This window comes from Delphinapterus leucas, chromosome 8 (genome assembly GCF_059928025.1).
Source record: "Delphinapterus leucas isolate spDelLeu-1000000601 "Yukka" chromosome 8, BTC_Dleu_Yukka2, whole genome shotgun sequence".
Taxonomy (NCBI): domain Eukaryota; kingdom Metazoa; phylum Chordata; class Mammalia; order Artiodactyla; family Monodontidae; genus Delphinapterus; species Delphinapterus leucas.
Genome location: NC_143136.1, coordinates 39,124,950 through 39,152,033, shown reverse-complemented (window position 1 = coordinate 39,152,033; position 27,084 = coordinate 39,124,950). Strand labels below are relative to the sequence as shown.

Sequence of the window (27,084 nt, the reverse complement as noted above, 5' to 3'; positions counted from 1 at the left end):
CACCTAAGACCTGTAAAACCAATGCAAGAGTCCTTTCTGAATGGTCACATCAATTTATCCCAGAAGGAAAATAATTAAAAAACAACACACACACACAAAACATTTGTTTAGGAAAGGAAGAGCAACCCTAGGAGGTAATGATTTAAGCCTGAATGCACTTAGGAATTCAATTCTTAAGTACCTAGAAAGATAACAGTGAGAACAAGAAGGACAAAAAAATTCTCAGTGTCCTCCAAAGCAGTGGAGTTTACTGTTGTGCTTAGTTTTTTTTTTTTTTTTTTTTTTGCGGTACGCGGGCTTCTCACTGTTGTGGCCTCTCCTGCTGCGGAGCACAGGCTCCGGACGCGCAGGCTCAGCAGCCATGGCTCACGGGCCCAGCCGCTCTGCGGCATGTGGGATCTTCCCAGACCGGGGCACGAACCCGTGTCCCCTGCATTGGCAGGCGGACTCTCAACCACTGCGCCACCAGGGAAGCCCTGTTGTCCTTAGTTTAACTTTAAAATTAAGTGAATCTTGAGATTCCCTAAGTGACAGATACAAATGAATGATACTGGTGGTTGATTAATCTACTTGTGACAATGACAATTTAAGTCACCCTTAAACAGGTGTCAATTTTCCCTTAATGCAAATAGTAATGGAAAGGGAGATGATAGGGAGGCTGAAGGCATGAAAGCTTGATCAGCAAGACCTTAGTAAGTGAAGCTCAGAGAGGTACGGTGTTTGGGGCGGGCTGATGTTTTCGAGGGTGATGAAAGGGGAACCTGTGAGTTCAGATGAGCAAGCCCTGCATGGGGGGCAGTGAGCCGTGTGCCTGCTGGGCTGGGCAATTCTCTCACACACCCAGGTCCCGACGCTTCTGCAGTCAGACCCTCCCTCCTCTGTCCTCTCTCAAGTGGCATAGTGATCTCTAGTGGGGACATGGGACAGGGGTGGAGGTGGGGCTGAAGGGAGTATGGGTAAGTAGGAAGTTCAGATAATTCTAGGCCAAACAACAGGATGATGTTTCAATTTCCCCATTTAAAGGGAGGTGGATAAAGACAAGCAGAAACAACATTCATGACATATTCCGTTGGACAAGTTAAGCTTACTTCACAGAAGGCAACAGAGCTGAGCAGTAGTCCTACACTCAGGTCAGCCCAGGAGACAGTGACGTGCAATAGAAGACACTTTGACAGCCTTATATCTAATGAATATGCAATATAAGTCAACCAAGAGGTACTTTTCAGGAGAACAAAATAAATCAGCTTTTAATTTTGCCTTATTTTTATGTGAAACATGGTCATCTCTTTCCTGTCTGTTTTAAAACCGTAAGTTTAATTGTGCTTAATTCAAGAACTATGTTTTAGATGATCCTGTAATTTACACATGCCCAAATAATTATGCCGACTAAAACGAAGGCTGGTCATCCCTAATCAATCCATTTCCTACATTCCAAATTGCATCCCATCTTTTCACCATCTACAAATCCTGGGGTTTGTATTATTTTGACTTACTTTAATTTCCCTGGGCCTTGTCCATATCCTTTAGTCTCTAACTTCCTGTAAAAGTTTCTTAGTTTGGCTTCAAAGTCTCGCTTGTAAGGGGCTGGAGCACGGGCATTGGCACGCTGAGTACCTACAACAAAGCACGAAGAGACAAGGGTGTGGATTTGTGCGATGTCCTTATGTTCATCACATCACCATGAAAAATATTACCATGGGGCTGAGACCACAGTTAACAAGTAAAAGGAGGCAATACTTTTAGGTCCCTGCACTTTTCACCTCTCCAAGTCGAAGGCTATCACAGAGCTTAACCAGGATCTTAAGATGTCTTCTTTGTGGCCTTCAAATCCTGTTTGAAGAGTTACAATGGTGCCCATGTGTTAGTCAAATATGTTCCTCTTTTCAGTCCAAATCAATATGAGTCAAACAGTTACTCATGTCTAATGGTAACTGTTCAGGGTGGAATATCTTTGCTTGCGGCTGAGATGATATCACAGCAAATAGACAGGAAGTTATAGTGTGAAAGTATGTGGTATGCAAAGCAAGAACAGTGAGTTTCCATACTTGATGAAAAACCTACAACATTATATTTCATACCGCAGGGTAGAATAATCTTGATTTGAAAACAGAATTCAGCCATAATTGCAGAAGGCACATGTCTCCTGGTTATGCAGAATAAAAATACTGTGATTTGTTGCATTCTTAATACATGCCAAGTACTGTAATTATCTACAGATTATCTAAAGATGTCATGTCATTACATGTCATTCCACGGCAAGCATCATTAATAAAATATAAAAGCAACATGGTTTGTTCCTCTTTCCATAGAAAAACCTGGTTTTGTGTCACACTGTGACTAACCAACGAGCGGGGATACAAAACTGATGATGAATATGGGCATCGGCGCCATGACAAAAACACTGGGTATTTCCAAGGCATATTTCACAAAACAATAAAAGAAACCAGAAAACAAAAATTGTGATGTCTTGTGCATTACATACCATGTAAGATCCTTAAATATATCTTTATGCATGAATCGACTAAGTGATGATTATTTTTTGCTAATACTGTGTTAGGTTCAGCAACAGATGCTCAGAATGGATAAGGTCGGGTTGCTGGAGTGGATATCTTGGTTGGGAAGACAGAAATAGAACATATCAAACAACTAGAGAATATTTAAGTCTTAAACTAGATGGTATACAAACTCTAAAGCAGAAGGAACAAAACGATAGCCCTGGGGCTATACCCAGCCCTATAGATTTTGTTTGCCACACAATGTTCTAAAGATTTTAAATTAACTGCCAACATTTAAGAATGAGGAGATTTCAAGTAGAAAAAAAAAATCCTGATTTCTCGTGAAAGTCAGTTGGGAACTCCTGCAACAACTGGCTTGCATTTCCCTGGGGCTACAGAGGGCAGCTGCCCCATTAGGTGAAGCACGTGCTCTCCACTGTGCCACCGCCACTCAGTGAGGATGCATCTGAGATCAGTGTTATAGAAAAGTAACAGTAAATGAAGATAAGCAGAGATCAAAATGGAAAAGACTTCAGGGAGGAGATGTTATTGGAACCAGGCCTTATAAACATGGGAGAACTATAGTCTATACTGGGGCAGGGCAGCAAGAGCTGGAATAAGCATTGCCTGCATGTTCAGAAGACACGGAGGAGACCCCACTAACCTAGAGCAGAGGGGGAGTGCTAGGACGTAAGTAGGAAATTAAATTGGTCAGAAGTTTGGTATGAAATTATGAGAAGAATTTTTAAAGACCTAGCTGAGAAGTGTGAGCGTGCCACTTCTGCGCCACCAGGGAAGCCCAATATAAAGCTTTTTAAACAATAACAATAGCTGTCATTTGTTGTGTCTGCTATGCATTAAGGACCATTCACTTTACAGAGAGGATCTTGGGAAATCCTCACAAGTCTAAGAAGCAGGCATTAGTATTATTACTGTCATCACCACTTTGTAACTAAGGAAACTGAAGTCATATGACAGTGGATAGTAGATTTAGGATCTGAGCCAGGTCTGTCTGATGCTAAAGCAGCATGGGAAATGATGCTGGTGGACAGGAGCATATGAGGCTTTCTACATACTAAGCTGGAGAGGACAGCTGTTCAGGTGGATATACCTTGCGGACACTTGAAAATATAGTACTGGAGTCCCAGTGAGAGATCTGGGCCACACTTGTGGACTAAATGAGTTAGTGTATGTGTGGTATGGCACTTCGCGCAGTGCCGGCTGCATAAGCAGCCCCATGTAAACGTTAGCTGTTATTGCTATTATCTGCATAGTTGTGAATACTAAACACATGGGGAAATGTACTGAGGTCGGGGAATGGAATTTAATAAAATGGGCTACTGATGAATAATATGTCCAGAGTTCTGTTGGCACAGTTATGAATCTTTTACCCAAAGAGCTAAGAGCTATGCCATAAATGAAACAAATAAACTGGACCTTAAAAGGTCTGGGATGCAGAAGACTCCTAGGCAGTGGTTCTCAATCTTGACCGCACATTAGAATCACTTAGGGAGCTTTTAAAAATCCCAATGTTCAGGCCACAGCCAGGACATATGACATCAGAATCGGTGGGGGTGACACCCAGACATTAGTGTGTCATGCAGCTCTCCAGAAGATTCCAACGTGCAGCCAAGTCTGAGAACCATTATCTCCCACAAGAAGGTCAAAGGTAACCAATGAAACACCTGGGCATCATCCAGGGACCAACACAGGGGGAATACTTCTCATGTATTTGAAAGGTATCATTTGCAACATGAAGGACCATGATCTGCATGGACTCTGGGCTCCTCTCTTGGATGGCTGAGGGACAGAGCCATGCAGCACAAGTCCAGTTAGAGTGGTAGAATAAAGCTTTTGCTGCTGCAGTCTGAGTAACTGCAGACTACTAAACCCAGACAGCTCAGAAAGCAGCCATAATGAATCAGCTTTCAAGAGCGCGATCATTGATAGGGAAGAGGAAAAACAGGAACAAAAGACCGAAAATCTTTCAGGACTCAAAAGAAACCCGATTCTTGAAGAGTTGATTACTTTTGAAAAACAGCACATATACTATTGCTATATAATTTGAGATGCTTAAAAGGATGTGGCAAATGCCATAATGCATTCCATCAATATCAATACAGACACTTAATAAAAATTAGCTCTGACTCCTTTTAAGCTCTAGGTAAAGGAATTCAATTATGGAGGCTCTGGAGACAGAAACTGTTAAATGCAAAAATTCTTTTGCCAATAGTTCTATGATGAAAAAAATCATTTACACATTACATCATGATTTAAAAATTACAATAAATTATGCTGTTGGCCCTTGTCAAATTCTTAATGCAAGTCAGGTGCAACTGCCAAGAAAATCCAGGGCAGAAACAATATTACTTCCACTTTGGAAATAAAACATTATCTTGGAGACTGAGCTCACAGAACTAAGAACCATAACTGTAAGTGAAGTTCTAGAATATAATTCTCTTATAGAGAGAGTAATGGCATAGTCTTTATGGTCTTAAGAAAGGAAGTCAGATACGAAAAGGTCAACGTTACATATAGGAAGTGATCAAATGAAAGGCTGGTTTTATGGATAGTCAGTATTATGTTAATTATTTATGGGAAAAAATTTCAGTAACAGATATTAGACTTTTTAAAAATCATTGCTAGGCAGGCCTAAAGTACTTCCATATAGTGTTACACTATTTCCACATACTGTTAAAAAACTGCACAATCACATACAAACTAAAGAATTCTACCAGGCAAAGGATTTCTTTTCTAGGTGATACTAGAAAAACCTTGGCATCAAACAGCTAAGAAGTCTGGATCTTTTTTGATGCTGGGTGTGCCACCCAGGACCCAGAATGCTCTGATGACTTGCTCTTGGTCTGCAATGGAGGGGGATGAAGCTCAGCCTAATTCAGCATGGTTCCAGGCCTATGTACTGGGATGGCTCAGAAGAGAATTTCTTTTCTGTTCACTTTCTAAAACAGATAAACTCTATGACATTTTTTTTTTTTTTTTTTTTGCGGTACGCGGGCCTCTCACTGTTGTGGCCTCTCCCGTTGCGGAGCAGCAGGCTCAGCGGCCATGGCTCACGGGCGCAGCCGCTCCGCGGCATGTGGGATCTTCCCAGACCGGGGCACGAACCTGTGTCCCCTGCATCGGCAGGCAGACTCTCAACCACTGCGCCACCAGGGAAGCCCTCTATGACATTTTTAAAACAATAATTCCCTGTTAGTGAATGAGAACAAATTATCAAGCATTATAATAATTTCTGGAAAACTCTATCTTATGGAACATAGATCAACAATGGAAATTAAGAAAAAAACCAACCAACCAACCAAACAAACAAAACCTCAAAAAATAGCTGGCACAAAGCACAAGCAAGGAAGTCCTGGCATTTTTGCTTTATTCTCTAAGAGTAATAAAAGGCCCTCAGGTCATTGTTTTGACCTTGTTGATGCTTCCATTTACCTACCATTTATTTATTTGATAAACTGATTTTTCAAATGTTGGCAAATTAAAAGCAATTTATTAAAAGGGGAAAGCTGGAGGGCATGCCAGTGACAGGCATCTTCTGAGAGCGTTAGGGGTGGGAAGCAAGGGAGAGTAACAGCAACAAAAAACACAAAAATAAAAATACCTGTATATTGTGACAGAGATAGTATTTGGTTTTCCTCCAGTCTCTGGAATCATAACTCCCCCATCCCCACCTACCCAGAGAGCATCCTTCATTTGTACTGTTTGGTTCCTAGATCATCCCTGTGGGGCTTAGCAAAGAGAAGGGATAGAACACTTTTTCTAACAACAAGTATAAAGCTGCTTCAGAGACTGTGGAAAAGGGGAGGGATGGAAGAGGGAGAAGGGAGGGTGGGAGGAAGTCAAAGAAGGAGGAAGGGAGAAGAGGGAGAGAGAGACGCTGAGAGAGAGAGAAAGGGAGGGAGAGAGGGAGGGAGAGATGGAGGGGGAGAGAAAGTGAGGAGGAAAGGAAGGGGGAGGGGAGGGGAGGGGAAGGAAGAGAGAATATTTGTGAAAAGAGCCGATGAGATAAGCAGCAGCTGGGATACTAAGACTTTGGAGGAAGAGAGGGGAAAAGAAAGTCCTTAAGGAGGTGCACTGTGTGTTGAGAGAAGTAACTGCCCTGAAGACAGCCTTTGGTAAAGACCCACACAGCTCTTCAGTGCTCTCTCGTCTGTTTTACTTCTCTTGAGTGTGATCTGTTGCTCTACTGGCTTCCAGAGTGTCCAGTTCTAGTCAAGTTATAACAGCTCTGTATGCTGATCCCCCCGAACCGTGAAATATCCTCAAGGCACTGTGTCTAGGGAAGCAGGGAGAAGTATAATGTATTTATGAAAGAGTCTCAGCAAATGGTGGGTTAAACAAATTCTCAGATGTCTAATGTCACAGCTTTGGTCACGTGGAAAATTCACATAAGTAAGCACGTCTCCAACAATATTAGATAAATTAGGTGTTCTTGCATTTCAATTCCTAGAAATGTACAGCTACAAAAAGTCCTTAAATAAAATTCTGGATCCTATATTTGGCATAATAAACCATATGGTAATTGGAAAGATCTTTTCCTTCTGGCATAGCTAAGGTTGGGACTGGCATTATAATGGTCCTAGAAAAACAAACCTTCACATTCCAAAATTTTGACAAATTTTAGGTGAGCACTCTAACAGCTGCAAAAAGCAGCGAGTCCAAGTTTCCAAAGCCCCTCTCTCTCCTGCACTTGAAAAGGCATGTAAATGGGCTTGGAATGGGGAAAAGTATGGAAAGTTTAGCAGGTTCCTGGGTGTTCTGAAAGAAGATCATTAAAATTTATGATTGTCGTAATTTTTCCAATATTATTCCCATACCACTAAAAGGGATGAAATTCTAGTCACAAGGAGGATCAGACAACTTGAAAAAATCTGTTAGAAATGTTTTCATAAGAACTTTAGGAGTACTGGTAGAAGAGGTTATTTTACTCAAAGAAACAGAAGATCCCTCCACAGGGTAAATAAGGCTAGTCCTGCCCTTGTTTCATGTGGAATTAGTTATAGTTACTTCCATTGATATCAGGCAGTACATCCCGATTTCAAGATCAAATAAAGTCCACTGAAATAGAGTAGGCCAAAAATATGGAGATGATTCTTCCTGAAAATTAAAACCACCACAAACACTGCTAGCAATTTAAATATATTTGGGTTAGACATGTCTTTGGAAAACGTTTAACTCTCAATCTGCTTCCAGAATGCATTTATTACCACCATGGGTTACTTATGTACATTTGTGATGCTACATGAAAAGAAGAAACTTAGTCACCATTTAGAATGTTCACAGAGTCTCAAGTCCAGCCTGTCACCGAGAACACATGCCTTTGCAGGGCTCAGAAGGGAAAGAATCCGGTGAGCTACTTTTTCTCTAGGAGGAGGGGCCACAGAAAAGGTCTGGAAAAGAGAGCTTTGACTGGGATGAGCAATACTCCACAGAGCTTCATTCCTTTAGCCATAAAGCATGAGGTGAAGGGACAACCCATTTAAACCCCCTCGTAGGTTCTAGCTAAGATTAAGGCCAGTCAGAATGATTAAATATCTAGGCAGTCAGTTCTGCAAACATGATATAGATTTATATATATCAGTTATTAGTAGTTCAAATATTGACAAATTAGACTTCTCAGATTTCCAGAAAGAGAGAAAAAGGGATAAACTAACATTTATTGGATGCTTGACATGTTTTAGGTACCAGGTGAGGCATTCTCCTCCAAATAACCATGGGAGGTGATTACTATCATTCCCATTTTAAGGAGCAAGAAATTCAAATTCAGGAAAGGAAGTAAACTGCCCAAAGTCACACACAGTTGGTAAATGACCGAGGCCAGCTGTGAATTCCATTAATTTTTCCCCTACACCTTTACACTTACCCATAGAGCCATATACTTATTTTCTTTTCATCCTGTATCATCAAAATAAGTGTCCCTACTTTGTTCCAAAGTTGACCTGTGCTTTGCCTCCAGTGTCCTGCCTTCCCACGGGCCTGTGCTGTGCTGACCGCTGCGTCTTCGCCCCATTCAGCAAACCACTTTCCTTCCACCCACATTATCTGACCTCCGCACACACATGCTCAACTTCCCCATCCTAAAATCCCTTCCTTAATTCCTCTTCTCCTTCTAAGTACTGCCTTATTCTGCTTCACTTCCATATTTCATGAAGAGAGTATTTTTCATGCCTGTTTTCTACTTTACATCTTCTAGCATCCTGTAACTGGTAACATTCCAGTTCATGACCTATTAATTCATAGAAACTGCTTTGGCAAAGGCCACATATAACTTCATGATTTTCAAATCTAATGGCCTCTTCTCAGGCCTCATCCTTCTTGACTCCTTTGAACACCTGGCCCTGTTGGCCACTCCTTCCTTCTTGAAACATGGCTTCCCCGAAAAGACTTTCCTAATTCTCTTCCAAAATCCATTGGCTCTCTCACTTTCACTTGCACCCTCAGCCCCTCCCTTAAATATTGGAGCTGCTCATGTCACCATCCCCTATTTTCTCTTCTTTTCACTGACCTGTCCTCCCTACTTCCTCTGTCTACCCAATGGGCTTTAACTGCCGCCAGCACACCTGTATTCCTAGCTGCTAACCTCCCCTGAGCTCCAAGACTCTGTTTCCAGTTGTCTTTGGGTTTCCATCTCCAGTTGGATGGCCCAAAGATTCTTCAACAAAACATGCCTCAAACCAGCCTTTCACCTCTCCCCTCCAGTCTAACCCTTTTTCCTTTCTTGGTAGATGGTGTTACCATCTGTCTAGCAGTCTATGTGGTGAGAACCTTAGAATTTGCCTTGACTTTTCCCTACTTGGACTTAAAGTTCTAGAATCTCTACATCCAACATAGCCTTTGAATTAACTCCCTTTTCTCTATCACTGTTACTCCAGCCCTTATCATGTCACCTGGGTTAATGCAACAGCCTCCCAGATGGTTTCTCTAACTTTAGTCTCTCGTCTTCTAATACATCCTCCACATGGCCACCAAACTGAACTTTATAAAACAGGATATTCCTGTTGGTAAATTTTCAGTGGCTCCACATGGAGTACAAAGTAACACTTCAGTGGCCAACCAACTCTAGCTTATCTTTCCAACCTGTGCTTTGAGAACTTGCCTTTACTTGTATCTATTAATTTGTCCTAAACTACTTTCATGCTTCTGTGGCTTAGCTCATGCTGCTCCTTAGAATGTCCTTGTTCCTTTGGTCCACCTGGTAAAATCCTATTCATCATTCTTCAAGACTTCCCTTTATACCTTTCCCCAAACACCCCACCCCCATCTTGAATGAAGAATTGTTCCCACACATTTCTTCATTATAGGACTAAACACAGAGCTTTTGGAGTCACTTGTTGACTTACTGCCCCACCGTGAATTTTCAAAGGCAGAGACTGTATTATTCATCTTTGTAGAACCAGGGTCTAATTCAGGGCTTGGATCATAGCTGGATGCTCAATAAATCTCTATTAAATGAACAAATTAATAGACCTTTTTCTGTTTGCAGTATTCAGTTAGGCTGTAGCTTCACTATGAGACCAATATATGAAACAGGTGTTATATATCAGAGAACACAGAGCAGCTTTTAGTGACACATACGGAGTTTGGATTTCTATTAAAATAGTTTTAAATTCTGATAACTGCTACAGTATGAACTATATATGGCTTATAATAAGGATAAATAGAGCTGATGTTCTGTCAACATCATGACTACTTTCCTTAAAAAATAACTCATTTGCTAAGCTGCATTATCTACTATTTATTCATTCATCCATTCATTCCTCCATTCACACCATACCCCTTTCAAAAAGAATTTAAACTTAAAATTTTTAGTTAATTTCATCTATCAGCATGTTCTACCTGCCCATGTATCTCTGGTCTTCCTATCTAATGCAGTTAGTAACTACTGAAGGGAAAAAAATTATCCAAGACCATTAAACTCACTAATTCTAATTCTATAATATTTCTTGAAAATAGAGATTTCTCTTTATTATTCATTGAATCAATCTCCTAACTAGAACTTTTTAAATCCAAAAAGCTAACATAGCATTTTGTGCCCTAATATTTTCCAAGATATATTAGGCACTACATAACATAATGAAAAGTAAATTCTACATCTGAGTATTTCATACTGCTGACATTTATCCTATTTTGGAATGTCATTATTTTCCTGTCAAAATAAATCCCCATGGAAACAAGCCAGTTTTAAGAGACAGGAAGCACCACAGAATATGTACCTGTGCTAACAGTACAGATGTACCCAAAGTGTTCCCTTACTGTCCTTTATGAAGACAGAACATGTGACTTCAGGGCTCACTCCTCAGAGAAACTGCATGCAGCCGGTGGACTCACCTGGTGAGTTCTGGGGAGAGGACACAGGAGAGCCACGTGGGGACTGACAGTAGCTGGGATGGAGTAAGGCATGTGGAGGCACATATGACATTATCTCTTCTTCAAATAAACTGGGGAAAGACAAGAAATAAAATGCATACTTTAGCCAAAGAGGTGGGTAAATGCCTTGTTTCTGCAATGAGTAAGTCGATCTCTCGCTCTGACCAATTCCATCTGAGGTCCATTTCACGTCCTAAAGAAAGCACCTGTCCCCCTTCTCCTGCAGGTAATTAGTGGGACAAAAACAGTTGGCTCTTGCATCTTTTGTGAAACCTGTGGTTATTTGCCTGTTTTCCTACCAACTTTGGACAGCATGATCTCTATTTTGTTACTTTTTTTTTTTTTTTTTTTTTGCGGTATGCGGGCCTCTCACTGTTGTGGCCTCTCCCGTTGCGGAGCACAGGCTCTGGACCCGCAGGCCCAGCGGCCATGGCCCACGGGCCCAGCCGCTCTGCGGCATGTGGGATCTTCTCGGACCGGGGCACGAACCTGCGCCCCCTGCATTGGCAGGCAGATTCTCAACCACTGCGCCACCAGGGAAGCCCCTCTATGTTGTTACTTTAAATGAGTTTGAGTTTGCACGTTCATCTGAAAATAGCCTGGATTTTTACGTCTAGGAATATGAGTCAAACACAAGAGACAATGTTTATGGAAGACCCATAGTAAATACACAAAGTATGTTCATACCTTCATTCCAAGGCACATACAACATGGTCTCAGCCTTCAAAGAGCTCGGGATTTCTTTGCAGAATTAAAAGCAAAATAAAACAAAACACCTCTTAAATAATTACAACTGCTAAATAATAAGCTTCCTCATTTAGTCTGGCTTTATAATGTTTTTCAGATGTGAGGATTTTGATGTTATTCAACCTAGTGTCTTCTTTCTCCTCCATACTGAAATTTCTGTTTCTAATACTCTCCTAAAAGATAGTAACCAGGGATCTGAGATCTTGGAATCCTAGACTTTTCATTAACTGTTATGATAAAGAAATGTACTACTGATTATCAAATATACAAACACTTGACAAATAGAATCAACAATATAAGTAAGAGTACTTGTGTTTTTTAAATTAAGAGTAGAAGTAGCTTTCCCTCAAATTTGGTCACATCTAGAAACCTGCTACTTGTTTTCAAAAAACATTGAGAAAAAGTGCCAACAGTTTAGTCTTGCGAAGATTTAAGGAAAGAACTCCTCAGGGTTATAGCACTGGTTTTCCACTGAGGCTATTTTGCCCTTCCCCACACTCTATGGGGACATCGTACAATGTCTGAGGATGTTTTTGGTTGTCGTAACTGGGAGAGGAGGTGCTTTCGGCATCTAATGGGTAGAGGCCAGGATGCTGATAAACATCTTACAATGCACAGAATAGCTCCTTGCAACAAAGACATATCCAGCCCAAAATGTCAATACTTTTAAGGCTGAGGGACGCTGGGTTACAGCAATGCAATAACAACCTGATAATTCTTTCTCTGGTTCTTCATTCACCTGCACACGTCTGCTAAACCACTATAAACCACTATCACAAAAACATTTTTAGACACCATAGTTTTTTAAGCCATATTTCCACTTTTAAACTATAAAAGTCAAAAGATTTAGAAACAGAAGCAATAAGTAATTGTATTTGTAATACCAAATTAAGCCCTGAAACAGTCAATTCTCTTTCTCAATAAATCAATAACCATTGAAATAATGTGAATTTTAAGTTGATTGCTAAGGAAAAATGCCATATAAACAGTTGATACCATAAAGGTCTAGAAATTCATAGCTAAATTAATTGAAAAGTAGGAATTAGCACCCTCTCCTCAAACATCCATACCTGTGTCCTTTGCTCCATGACACTTACTTCCTTTAAATACAACCAGTATGCAGAAATCGTTCTTATCGAAATTTTTTTACTTGAAAAATTTAATATAGGAGAGATAGCGAATAACATAAAAACACTCAATACATATCATCCAGGATTAGTACATGTTAACCCTATTACTTTTGCTTCAAACACACATGCATACTTAGAGATGTCTATATATCTATATATAGATGTATCTATATATCCGTGTGTATGCATGTTATGTATATGAAGTCCCTTTTGAGTGCCTCTATCATGACTTTAACATATCCTTCCATAGTCTGATATTTTGCAACATATGTACAGACGAACAATATACAGTTTTACCTTATGCGCTGCTAAAAAATTAAATACTTTATAAGTATACTGAATTACTGAACATTTTTTATTCAACAATATATTTCTGGTATCTGTCTGTGTTGATATATAAGGGTCTAATTTACTACTTTTACCTGCTATGTAGTATTCCATTCTATTAATGTATTAGTTTATTTATCCATACCTTTCTTGACAAATACTGACTTTTTCCCCAACTGTATGCTTTTTATCAATAATGGTGCAATGGATATCCTGTATGTATCACCTTGTATACATGTAATACAGTTTCTTAGTGTAAATATGGTATATATCTAAAAGCAGAGTTGCTCAGTCATAGTGTGTATGTCTTTTTTTTTAATAGATCTTTATTGGAGTATAATTGCTTCACAATACTGTTAGTTTCTGTTGTACAACAAAGTGAATCAGTCATATGCATACATATATCCCCATATCCCCTCCCTCTTGAGCCTCCCTCCCACCCTCCTAATCCCACGTCTCTATGTCATCGCAAAGCACTGAGCTGATCTCCCTGTGCTATGTTGCTGCTTCCCACTAGTTAACTGTTTTACATTTGGTAGATGTTGATGCTATTCTCACTTTGCCCCAGCTTCCCCCTCCCTTACCGTGTCCTTAAGTCCATTCTCTATGTCTATGTCTTTATTCCTGCCCTGCCACTAGGTTCACCAGTACCTTTCTTTTTTTTTAGATTCCATATATATATATATATATATATATATATATATATTAGCATACAGCATTTGTTTTTCTCCTTCTGACTTATTTCACTCTGTATGACAGACTCTATGTCCATACACCTCACTGCAAATAACTCAGTTTCGTTTCCTTTTATGGCTGAGTAATATTCCATTGTACACATGTGCCATATCTTCTTTATCCATTCGTCTGTCGATGGACACTTAGGTTGCTTCCATGTCCTGGCTATTGTAAACAGTGCTGCAATGAACACTGTGGTACATGACTCTTTTTGAATTATGGTCTTCTCAGGGTATATGCCCAGTAGTGGGATTGCTGGGTCATATGTTAGTGCTATTTTTAGTTTTTTAAGGAATCTCCATAGTGGCTGTATCAATTTACATTCCCACCAACAGTGCAGGAGGGTTCCTTTTTCACCACACCCTCGCCAGCATTTATTGTTTGTAGATTTTTTGATAATGGCCACTCTGACTGGTGTGAGGTGATAGCTCATTGTAGTTCTGATTTGTATTTCTCTAATAATTAGTGATGCTGAGCATCTTTTCATATGCCTCTTGGCCATCTGTATGTCTTCTTTGGTGAAATGTCTATTTAGATCTTCTGCCCAATTTTTAATTGAATTGTTTGTTCTTCTGATATTGAGCTCCATGATAGCTAAAAGCAGCGCTGCTCACTCATAGTGTATATGTCTTTTTAACTGTACAAGATATTGTCAAATTGTCCCCCAAAGAGGTTGTAGAAATTGCAATCCATTGAGTCCAGAAAACATGGAGTTCCTACTTCTCACTTGGTATTACCAGACTTTTTGATTTTTTCAAATTTAATAGTATGAAATAGTATCTCATTATTTGAAATTGCATTTTATGATTACTAGCATCTTTCCATGAGTTTATTGGCTATTCATGCTTCAATTCCTTTGAAATGCCTTTTTATATTCTTTTTTTTCTTTAATTTCTTTATTTATTTTTATTTTTGGCTGCATTGGGTCTTTGTTGCTGCATGCGGGCTTTCTCTAGTTGCGGTGAGCGGGGGCTACTCTTCGTGGCAGTGCGCAGGCTTCTCATTGCGGTCGCTTCTCTTGTTGCGGAGCACAGGCTCTAGGCACGTGCACTTCAGTAGTTGTGGCGCGTGGGCTCAGCAGTTGTGGCTCAGAGGCTCTAGAGAGCAGGCTCAGTAGTTGTGGCGCATGGGCTTAGTTGCTCCGCGTCATGTGGGATCTTCCTTGACCAGGGCTCGAACCCATGTCCCCTGCATTGGCAGGCGGATTCTTAACCACTGCGCCACCAGGGAAGCCCCTTTTTATATTCTTTTTTTTTTTTTTTTTTTTTTTTCGATACGCTGGCCTCTCACTGTTGTGGCCTCTCCCGTTGCGGAGCAACAGGCTCCGGACGCGCAGGCTCAGCGGCCATAGCTCACAGGCGCAGCCGCTCCGCAGCATGTGGGATCCTCCCGGACTGGGGCACGAACCCGTGTCCCCTGCATCGGCAAGCGGACTCTCAACCACTGTGCCACCAGGGAAGCCCCTTTTTTATATTCTTTATCCATTTTTCTTTTGGGTTATTTTCTTTCAAATTGATTTAAAGGCATGCTTTATGTATTCATGATATCTTTGTTTTATGTGTTGTGAATATATTCTTCTAGTTTGTTGCCTTCTTTATGCCTTTATATGTGGTGTCTTTCATTACATAAAATTAAGAATCCTAATGTAGCCAAATTTATCAATCATTTCCTATATAAGCTCTGTTAAAGGCACACTTCTTACATTAGTTGAGTTAGTGACAGAATACATGAAATAGAATAACAAATACAACAAAGTTATTTTAAAGTTCTTGAGTTTTGTAATAGCTATATTGGAAAATAACCTTACATGGGTTTATTTAAAAATGAATAATTTCCTAGAGCTATATCATTTCTACATTGCAACTTGCTGATGATATTCAAGTCCATTTGTACCAGGAGTGACTTTCCTTTTTAAGAAATAGACAATGTATATAGGTAAAAATTAAATAAGATATAAGGATATAATGTACAGCACAGGAAATATAGCCAGTATTTTTATAATAACTTTAAGTGGAGTATAATCTATAAAAACACTGAATCATTATGTTGTACACCTAAAATAAATATAGCATTGTAAATCAATTATACTTTAATAAAAATATTTTTATTAAAATGTAATTCACATACTACAAAATTCATCCAAGAAAATAAATATTTTTAAATACAAAAAAGAAAGAAATAGACAAAGTATAAAAACAGAAGCAGAGACTCCATCTACATATCCAACAAGTCCACTGCCTGAGTTTATAGTTACTGATTCAAATGACTCAAACTCCAAAGTAAAATAAAAAATATAGAGCTGAGAATATCCCAAAATGTTTCAATAATCATTAAATATTATTTATGAAGCACGCACATGTAACATATTGTGTCACAGCATACAACTATTTGCTCATCCAAATGAAGTAATAGTCTAGAATTAAATAACATCATTTGCCATTTGTATGTAATAATTATAAAGCTACTATATGTAAGTAAATTTCTCACACTTCTCCAAAGGCTCAACTTCAGAAAACATGCTTATTTTCCCAAAAGGGCAAAAATGTAGCCTTGTTCTTTATATATAAATCAGTTTTCAAATATTTTAAAATTCAACCACATAACATATAGAAATTCATGCCAACTGTGGTGTTTAACAATGTACAAATATTATAAACTATACTGTAACTCAAAATATTTAGGACTATACCATCTAAGGATTATTTAACTAAGGACAGGTGAACAATAATCATGATTTCTGTTTTGCAATCATTTTTGTTTTTACTAATTCCAAAAGTAGAACTCTTTAAATAAAAGAACACAGACTTCTAGAATGAATCAAAAGAGTCCTATCCCAGCCAGAATTTTGTAATAAATGTTACTACTTTATCAACAACCAAACTATGGTAGAAACATCATACTCCATATTAATTGCCCAAGAGTCTTCATGAGTATCTAGCATGCTACATCCTGCTTTCAGAACTGCCAGAACACAACAAGTTGAGGGTCACCACCTGGGCTGAGAAGTGATGCCCAACCACCAATACATCTTGTTCAGGATAAAATGAAGTGAAATACCTATGGAAAGTGATTATATCCCTTTGACTTATGCTCCAACCACAGAGTAAAAGAAAATAACTTTTTGGCTTTAGTTTTACAAATATGGCAACTATCGAGCATGCAGTAGAAATGGTTAGAGTTAAGATTATCATGAATAATATGAATGAGACTATTAACACTTTGAGATAAATAAAACATTGCTGATATGGCCAAGCATGACTTCCCTTTAAGCCTATGGAGGTTATAGTAGTAGGTGCCCCAGTCACTAGGTACGGCAAAGCATTATTTTACTCTGATCTCCTACATTTGAGAGATAATATCAAAAATGAAAAAGTCTCATGAAAACTTGCCATTCTAAGCTACTCTGAAGTTTAAAACTAAAGCTCACCTAACCATCAGAAAAGAAAATATAATTGGTCAGTATTAGGAAGGTCTATCAAGTTGGCAGTGAGCACCAGTGACCAAATTTCAACTTTCTTATCTGATTTCCCACCTTAAATTCTCAAAACCATAAAGTAAATAGATAACGTCAAATCAGCAAACAGGGACAAAACACCTTTCGAGAAAAAAATTTTGGACGAAAATATAAATACAACCTCTCTTCTACTCTGATGAGGCAAGCCAGGTATAACCTCCTGCTCCATTCTGTGATGGGACATTCTACTCATCAGCCTCTACAGACTTTCCATTCTCCAGTACCACCTCCTTTGCCAGCAGGGTGAGAACAAAATCAAACTGATTCCAGTGATAAGAAATGAAATCTGAAATGAATTATCACTAAATCAGCATCTTATACCTTCAACATGAGTATTCCACGAGTCTTTAAGAATATAGGCTGCCAATATTGGCACGTTATTTTCTAAAATGCTCCACGATGCCTGACGATAGGAGACTTCCCACTTCAAGAAGCGGTTACGTACCTCAGCAACATAACAAGGTCGGCATCACTTGAAAGACGCACCAATCCTGGGGTCCCTTCAGTTCGGATAAATTGGATCTTCTCCCTATTCAAGCAAAGAAACAGCTCAAATATGTGTAGTAGACTTTTGGGACATAACTCAGTACTTTAGGCACCATTTTTTTTTTAAACAATGGTCACAACATTTTTTGGGGGGCTATTATATGGCAGCTACTGTGCCCTAGGAATACACATCCAAGAAAAACGTGGTCCTTGCCTTCAAGGAGGACCTCACGAGCATGAACATCACCCAGTCCTAACACTGCCAAAAAAATGATTTTATCGCTTTTATCTTTTGCTGCCTAAATACTACTGTGGGTAGCAGCACCATCCAACCAATAAAACTCAGTTTCTGCTTTGAGTTAAAAGCCTTGTTGTGGGCTTGAATCTAAGCAACAGTCTGGACCATTCAGGCTGACTCTCTCTTATTCCAAAAAGGGAGTGTGTAGGGATGTTCATTTATTTTCCTGAGGATATACCTCTACATTATGTGTAATGAGTACATTCCTACTTGGAAGCAGGTAGTATCTATAAATTATATATTCAATATAAAAGCATATGGCCCACTCAAATAACTGAAACCTAAACCATTTTCAGTTACTACAGTTGGTGAAATAGATTGTGCGTATACTTGTGCAAACGTACATATACATACACATATCAAACACAACGATGTGAGTTATCTGGACCATTATTTTATTATAGTTATATGTAATAACACAAGTTTTTGTTTGTTTGATAAGTCATCGTTTTGCTAGTTTCAATTCTTTGTATGAATATAAATTCAGTAAAATGTTTCCTGGTTGCTTCCCCTCATTTACATCATGCCATTTCAAAGCACACCATATCAATTTTGATAAGATGAGGACAAAAAATAAGAACATAAACTATGGTACTGAAAGCATTACATTTGATAGGAACATAGGGGCCGACACAAGTATACAATTTTACTCTAAGTGCTAAAGACAATATATTCTGATTCCTGTATACTATGAAATAAAATATCAATCTCTGATGTAAGTATTTATTTAGATTTAGTTCTTTTCCACAGAGCATCTTGTTTTCCTATTTGATATTTACACAAAGCTCTAATGAATTTTATATTCCCAAATTTCAAATTCTAATTCAATTGCATGCAGGCTTGAAAGTAATGAGGTGAAAGGCAAGGTTTAATTGTTGAGATGAAAAATTCCCTAATGTACAGAAAAGTCAACTGATATGCTCTTAGCCACACAGCTTACTGGGAATGATAAACAGAGTTTAGTCCTAGGCTTCTTCTGCCTAGATCCATTTTACATAACCTGTTAGCATATGATGCACCTAATCTTTGATATTACCAACTTTTCTTTTTGGTCCTTTATTACCAGTAGCAATATTACATGTTTTATATAATTTTTATATGATCTAATTTTATATTATGAAATTTTAAATTATAGCTATATTATATATTATATATGCTATATATAGTAGCTTGCTACTGGCAATATAGATACAGATATAGCTATACATATAGATGAACGGCAGACATATATATAAAGAAACTATTCAGAAGAGAAAGTCCAGCCTCTCCTCTCTGCTTAAGGTTATTTCAGTCTGAAGTCTCAAATCAAGCAGAACATTTTTCCTCGAGTGCTACAATCATATGTCTGAAGCACATGACAGAAACCAAGGCCCATTATCTGGTAAATGGTTTTTTGATAAGAGATGTAAAAGTTAGTTTAAAGAAAGCTAAATTAGAGAAAAGTTATCTTTGAGAAAAAAATGAACTTGACCAAAGAAGTACTCTTATAAGGGTCAGTAACAATATGCTTTGATCTTGAAGAATCAAAAGCTGCCTCCAATAAATACACAGTTTATCTCCTTAGTCTATCACCACAATGAACGAGGCAAACCGAACACAACGAGAAAAGAAATGGGCTGAGCACTCTCCTCCACTCCTTTAACTGGAACCACACAGAAGGGGTTGAGTGAGGAAAAAGATAGCATGCTCCGGACTATGGCCTGTATGTATCCTGTGATAGCCTGTGAATAAGGAACAGATCATAGCTTCCTGAGTCAGAAGGATGACAGGGTGAGGGAAGGAAAGGGAAAGACACCAGAGTAAACATGCCAATTGGGAAACTTTTCATCATTTTCCAGATATTACCTAATGAGGCAGTGAAGGCAACTGGTCTGATTCTTTGGGCCAGAACATACCAGAGGCAGGCTGAGACTAGTTCTCTATGGGCCCAGCTAATTTATCACAATGGCAAGTGATGGGTCATGTGCTTCCAGAACAAGACACTGGAGCATGTTATCTGATGTACATCACACCACTAAGGACTTTATTATATTAATATGCGTTCATTCAGCAAACATTTTCTGAGTGCCTACTGTGTGCTGGGCATGGTACCCCATACTGGGAATCCAACTGGGTTTAAGACACAGCCCCTTCTCAAAGAGTTCATGGTGCAGTGGAAGACAGTCAGTCCATGGGCAATTCCAGTATGACATGAAAATATTTAAATTATTCCATTCACTTAACTGAGCTCTGTTTAGGCCTTATACCCACTTTTCTTCTAATAAGTCCTTCATAAAGTTATTCCACATAGAAACAAAGAAGGCATTGGTTTATTGACTGTCAAGAAAGCAGATCAAGGCTGAGGAAGAAAAAGAAGTCAGTAGCTATCCTCAGAAATGTCACCAATCTGTCCTGAAGGGGAAAAAACGGGAACTACTCCTCGGTTATCAGGTCCTTGCCCAATATTCTACAGGCTGGTATTTCTTTTCTTTTCTTTGTTTTTTTTTTTTTGCGGTACACGGGCCTCTCACTGTTGTGGCTTCTCCCGTTGCGGAGCACAGGCTCCGGACGCGCAGGCTCAGAGACCATGGTTCATGGGCCCAGCCGCTCCGCGGGATGTGGGATCTTCCCGGACCGGGGCACGAACCCGTGTCCCCTGCATCGGCAGGCAGACTCTCAACCACTGCGCCACCAGGGAAGCCCCAGGCCAGTATTTCTTAAACTGGCGTCATTGCCTACTAGAAATCTACAGACATAATCTTGAGTTCTGGGAGAATTTAAAAATGCTGTGTTTTCACTTTGATGATCAAAACTGCTAACATGAGGTAAGCTATTTTGGACAATCTAGATGACATTCATGACTCAGCATCACTGACTTCACCTCCCATGTTTGCATTTACAAAACACTTGTTGCCAAGTGATCAGAGGTGAACTTTCAGGGTGTTGATGAGCAGGGCCTTGATATTAAATATGATAACAGTCCCTGTCTGCTCCTCACATACAATTCTTTCACCATTTAAAAAGACAAAACTTTTCTTTGGAAGTATTAATTTGCAAATTAAATGGTCATGATGAAGTGAGACAAGGTAATGTATGTATAACTTGCCATAGGCTAAAGAGAAAACAAAATAAATGGACTTAAGAAGTGAATTGTGCATTTATGCTAAATAAAGCAAAAAAGATGTTATGGTTTATTCTAAGAACAAAAGTTTTAATACAGTTTAGAAGTAGAAAAGTGGCGGTAGAATCATCACAGGGTATGTTTAATGGTATATTTTTCTTCAGTATTGTACTTGGGGGTGCACCATTAAATGAACTGGCTCTTCACATAGATAAAAATAAGCTATTTGTTAAGAAAGAAAAGTGATGACCACAATAATGCCACAGATGCACGATATACCATTAGATGCAAAATCAAAAGAATCGAGTCATAACAAGTGAAACCAAAAGCATAAATGTATCTTTCCACTGACACTCGTCTCAACATCGGTGATCTGGCTTCTGAAAAACAAAACCTTCTCATGATATCATTAATTCAAATGTTATTTTTTTAGTTTTTACGTAATTTATATTTCTTTTGGTTTTATAGCTTATAAAAGCTGTAAGGATAAGAAGTTTATGCATATTTTATATTTGTACACATTTAAGTTTCACTAAAATAAAAGTGGTTAAAATCACCATTGTAGATCTGCAATGCTTCTTTTCCTTTTAGGATGGAAAATAACAGATTTGGCTCCTAAAAAATTTCCATGAGTCCACCCAGTGTCTGAAATAAACATAACAAGTTTGAGAAATGTTGTTGATGATTCACATGACTCTGATTAGAGGGACATTTGAAAGTTACATTAATATATTTATTCAAGTTTATTTTCTAAATTTATAGAGTTAGAAGGAATCTGTGGCAGTCCTCTAATTTCCTTCTTTACTGCCTACACCGTAATGAAGAAATTCTATTCAATTTTAGTGGTTTATAATGAGAATTAAGATTACATTCAAATAACATTTTATCATTTGACCATCTCTGCATGGGCATGTTTCTCACTGTGCCCTTTACAGCACATTCCAGCATTTCCTCCATCGCACGTTCTCACACGGCCACTCAGTTATAACTTCAGTTCCTTTTGAATTGTGAGATCCTAGAGGGCAAAAGCTCTTCCTCCTTTATCTTTGTGCCTCCAAGTACCTAGCACTATGCTGTGCACACAAGAAGTGCTCAGCAAAATCAAACCAGGCACATGATCAGTTAACCCCAAAACAGATTTGGCTCCTAACAAATTTCCCTGTGTCCAACTCAGTATTTGGAATAAACTTATATTTATAGCATTTTTTGTTGTGGTGGAGAAAAGAGAATCAGAAAGCTGACATTAGATTATTTACTAAAACAGAACCCACTGTAGGAAGCACAAAGACAGGTAAAGGCAACCTCTTGATAAGAAAACATAGCTGTTATAACTAAGAGATTTATACAGATGCCAGACTGCAGTGTCTACTGTAGTAGACATAGTGACAACCTCAGGAAAACGTCGCTGGCTACTGCTGTCTCTCAGATGCCCATGGCCTTCAGACCTTGGTAACCACTTCCTCAAATGCATAGAATCACCCTAGAAGATCAACTCAAGCAGAAGATCATCTGAGGAGAAGGAACATAGTCTCAAGACCGGAATTCCCACAGAAAATATCCTCATTGAAACCAACCAACATTTTGGTGAAATTAAAGTAGGGCACGTGATCAAAAACAATCAGAAGCAGGAATGCCTCTAAACCACAACACTCTCTGGATTGTAGATTCTGCACACACATGGTTCCTGTAGATACAGTTTAGTAAAGCTTCAAAAATATATATGTTGTTAAAAACTGCCTTAGGGCAATTTTAGAGAAATCCCCATGGCTTCTCTGATGGTGTAACGTCAAGAAAGTACAATTAGTACCGATCGTTCATATTTCTGATCACAGTCACAGGGCACGGTCTGACTTGAAGGGTAAGAGCCAGGCAGTAGAAAGGTCAACTTTTCTTTCTACTTCCCATTATACAGGTTAGGTTTGGAGATACAGGTCCATTATTATCTTGTGATTCTTATGGACGCACAGAAGTGACATCAATTCGCCATATATGTAGAGGCAATATTTGTTGTAAATGGATATAAATCAACTTTGCGCTAAGAATTCAGAGTTACTTAACTCTCTCTCTGCTCATTTCCTCATCTTGAAGTAAGTATAGTTATACTATCTTCCTCATAGGTTGGTGGAAAGGATTTAATGAACAAATGCAAATAAAATGTTTAGCACAGAACTATTATATAGTAGCACTCAACCATTTTAGGATATTGAGTATATTATAAGATATGCCTTATAATTAGTTATTACTTTTTCAATGGACAGAATCATCTACTGAAAATAGAGCAAAATAAGATGTCTAGTCATACACTCCTTTTTTTGTTTCTGTTGTTGGTAGGTTATTTTAACCATGCTATTTACCTTGGTGAATTCCACAAATATCTATTGATTACTTCTATGACACGCAGTAGATAAGACTCTGACCTCTCCATAAAACTGAAATAATGCTGTGAGTACCTAAGAGATAATACATATGAAGGGTTTACAGTTCTCATAATTCAATGGATAATGGGAAACATTATTCTCAGTAAAGCAAAATTCTATGTAAAGCAAAACCATTTTGGACTCTAAAAAAGGAATTTAGTTATTATACAAAAAAAACCCATGTGATTATAAGACACCTTACCTAAGGCATTCTAACAGCTTACACTGTAAGCCCATCATTATTCTGAAGAATTAGTATCTAGGGTATACTAGAATGCATAACTGGTGGTTTATATTTTCTTATGAATTATAATAATTTATGATGTATTTGATAACAAATGTTTTAACTGAAAATATATTCAGGAATTGAAACTATGTTATATATGAATATATTTTATTTTAAAATCAATATATATATATAAACAAAAGACCCCAATTGGTTATAATATAAGACATTAGAACGGATAAGTCAGTTAAAGAGCGTGTAAAGGGGTAGACAAGGATAAGGCAGTATTTTTTCAACAGTGATATAAAATGACAAGGTAAGGGAAAAAAGAACTTCAGGCACCAATTTTTGGAAAATAGTACTACAAAAACTAGTAGTTTTCTAGATTTGGCAGTTATTATTTAGAAAACTAAAAACAAAAAGTCCACCCACAACCGAAACAAAAACATAAAATACTTTGGGAAAACCTAGACAAGAAACATTCAGTTCCTAAATAAATAAATAAGAAAATTTTATTGTAGGAGATGAAAGGGTTGAACACATGAAAAAAACTGTAGTTGTAGAATAAAACATGGAAAACTAAATATTCTAATCGTATCCAAAGTAATTTAAAAATTTTTTAAAAATCCCCATCAAAATCCCAATGTAATTTAAAAAGTTGAGAACATTATTCAGAATTTCATCTCAATACTCAAAATAATGCTATGTGCTAGAGAATTTTACCCAAGTTTTCAAAATAAATCATTGTTATGCTATCATTTCCTGAGATCTAAAATAACATACTGGAACATACAAAGATATATAAGTTGTTGTATTAAAAAGATGGATTATTTATATATGTGATTTTGTGTACTGGAAATGTAGTTACTTGCCCTTTGGGATAAATAGTTTTAGGTGCTATCATTAAGTCCCAAATATATTGCTATGAAATTGATTAACTTACCAAATATTTCTCAAACACCCACTTTATTCAATATAAGATGTGAGGTCCCATGAGGATTAAAAAGATGAGTAAGTTACATATCTTGACTTCATGTAGCTTGTACTTGACTTGGAATAAAGTGTGTAAGAAAACATATGGTAGAAAAATACGAGATGTTTTTAAACATTTTAAGCACAGATGGTAACATTATGCCATTTCTATTGTAAGCTATAAAATTCAGACACATAAGATACCTGATTTTTGGTATAAGGGCACCCTGATGGGTCTGCAAGAATGTTTTCTGTAAAATGTACCCTCAAGGAACAGAGAGTAAGGACTTATTCAATGGGATGTACCCATTTGTATGTAGGACAATGTGCATGAAATAAGGAAATTTTAACTTTAGCCAAGTAAATTTTTCTGAAGACAGTTCCCATAACTATTTAAACCCACTGCGAAAGACCAAAAAGAAAAAAAAAATTACATTATTAACATAGAGGGGATGTGTATTTTGTTTGCTTTGTAAGAAATGTTTCTGATTTACTAATAACTTAGAAATTTAAATACATATGTAAAAATCATATTTCATTGAAAACCATTTTGTGCTATCACAAATGGTAATGCATTCCGCATGACTTTATTATTCTCTTGAGTTTGGGAAAGGCATTGAGGCTGGAATCCATACTGATATTTTTCTTTGGTCCACACAGAGTCCACATCTGATGAGCTACTGAAGAAGGATGACATTTTGCTGAACTCTTTTCTTGATAAATGCAACAGAATATAGCAAAAATCAATAGTGGAACAGACATACCTAAAACATGGTTATTCTTCATGTAAGAAAATGGTTTGAAAACCCTGATTGAACCATTTGTTAGCCAGAAAATACAAGGCTTCGGAATAAATATCCAGTGGATGAACATATTCGTAATTTGGGACATCTTGAAAAGTTATATGAAGGAATTTTATTTATGGGAAAGTGGTTTAACAAATACCTGGGTGTAATACTTAAAGAGAATCTAAACTAATCTTGGCTATGAGGGTTTTTCTTTTGGGCCCCTTTTATCTTGATTGTATAGTTATTTAAAAATTAATCGTTACAAGATTCCACGCATGGAAAATGTGAAAACTACACATTTACAGGATGTACATGTCAAAAGCCTATACACTACTACATCTTGGCATATCCATTCACATAAAACATAAGCAGCAATTATTCCTTCTGCAGAAGCCGTAGAATAGATATCAAGGACTAAGAATCTGTGTTCCTTACTGTCCTAGGTAGCAATATCTCAAACCTCTCATTAGATCTACGAGAAGATTATTGCCTGAGAAGATGTTTTAATTCAACTTTGGATGGCTTCTAAAATGTTATGTCAGTGACTTTGCCATGATGTTTGGCCTTCAGTAATTTGTACTGAACCTTGAGCCGGAAGGCTCAGTCCTCTGTGCAGGCATGGAGCAGTGAAGGCTGGTTTCATCACATACATGTAAACAATTTTAGAACAAAGCTTCCTATAGGACACAGTATAAGCACAACACTAGAAAACCTTCCTACACAGAAGTTAATTATGGAACTCAAGGTACCCTTCCTGTATTTTAACTATGTCCACAGAATCACATGATGCCATTTATGCATATGATCAGTCTTAGGGATAATGGTATTGAGAATCAGTACATTTAGGGGTAAATTACTTTAAACTGAGTCCTTGTAATACAATAAAGAAGTGAAGGACAGATTACTAATACAATATTACTTTAAATTTGTTGTATGCTTTCTATTGCTTACGTTGTACCAGGGGCTGTAAATACATTATCACATTTAATCTTCAAAAGGACACTGCAAGTTAGAAATTCCTATCACCATTTTACAGATGGGGAAACTAAGAGTTGGAGGGGTTAAATGCCTCATTCAAAGTCTGGTGAGTAAACTGCAGAGCCAGAATTCAAACCAGGTCTGTTTGACCCCAAACCTGAACTCTTTAAGATCTATATTCTACTACTTTCTAAGTGTCATTATTAATGCTGGTCTCCCAGTTGGGAGACAGACCAGAACTCTCCAAATAACACTATGTGGTGTCAATAAATTATTTTAATCAGGTGTTTAAAAAAATTCAGGAATTATGCTTATGCAAATTTTTCATAGGAAAATAATAGTTTCAATGCAGTTTTCCTGTTACATAAACAGGAAAGTTTGTCATGTCGGTTCCAGACATCTGAGAGAACAGTAAACAAATAAGGAGAAGACGATGAGACAGAGCTAGGCAGGTCATAACAGGAAAATGCATAAAGATTGGCA

At 37.9% G+C, this 27,084-nt stretch overlaps 1 protein-coding gene across 10 annotated transcripts in view; it reads right to left on the bottom strand.

Annotated features, from left to right (window-relative positions):
- Positions 1-27,084, bottom strand: part of HECW2 (HECT, C2 and WW domain containing E3 ubiquitin protein ligase 2) — a 456,160-nt gene that overhangs the window by 71,999 nt on the left and 357,077 nt on the right. For all 10 annotated transcript variants that reach the window (XM_022567294.2, XM_089915956.1, XM_089915960.1 and 7 more), the window contains 3 exons: positions 17,782-17,865; positions 10,845-10,954; positions 1,494-1,614 (listed from right to left, as the gene is read on the bottom strand). In XM_022567294.2, coding sequence (XP_022423002.2) covers positions 1,494-1,614; positions 10,845-10,954; positions 17,782-17,865 — 315 coding nt within the window. The remainder of the gene's footprint in view (positions 1-1,493; positions 1,615-10,844; positions 10,955-17,781; positions 17,866-27,084) is intronic.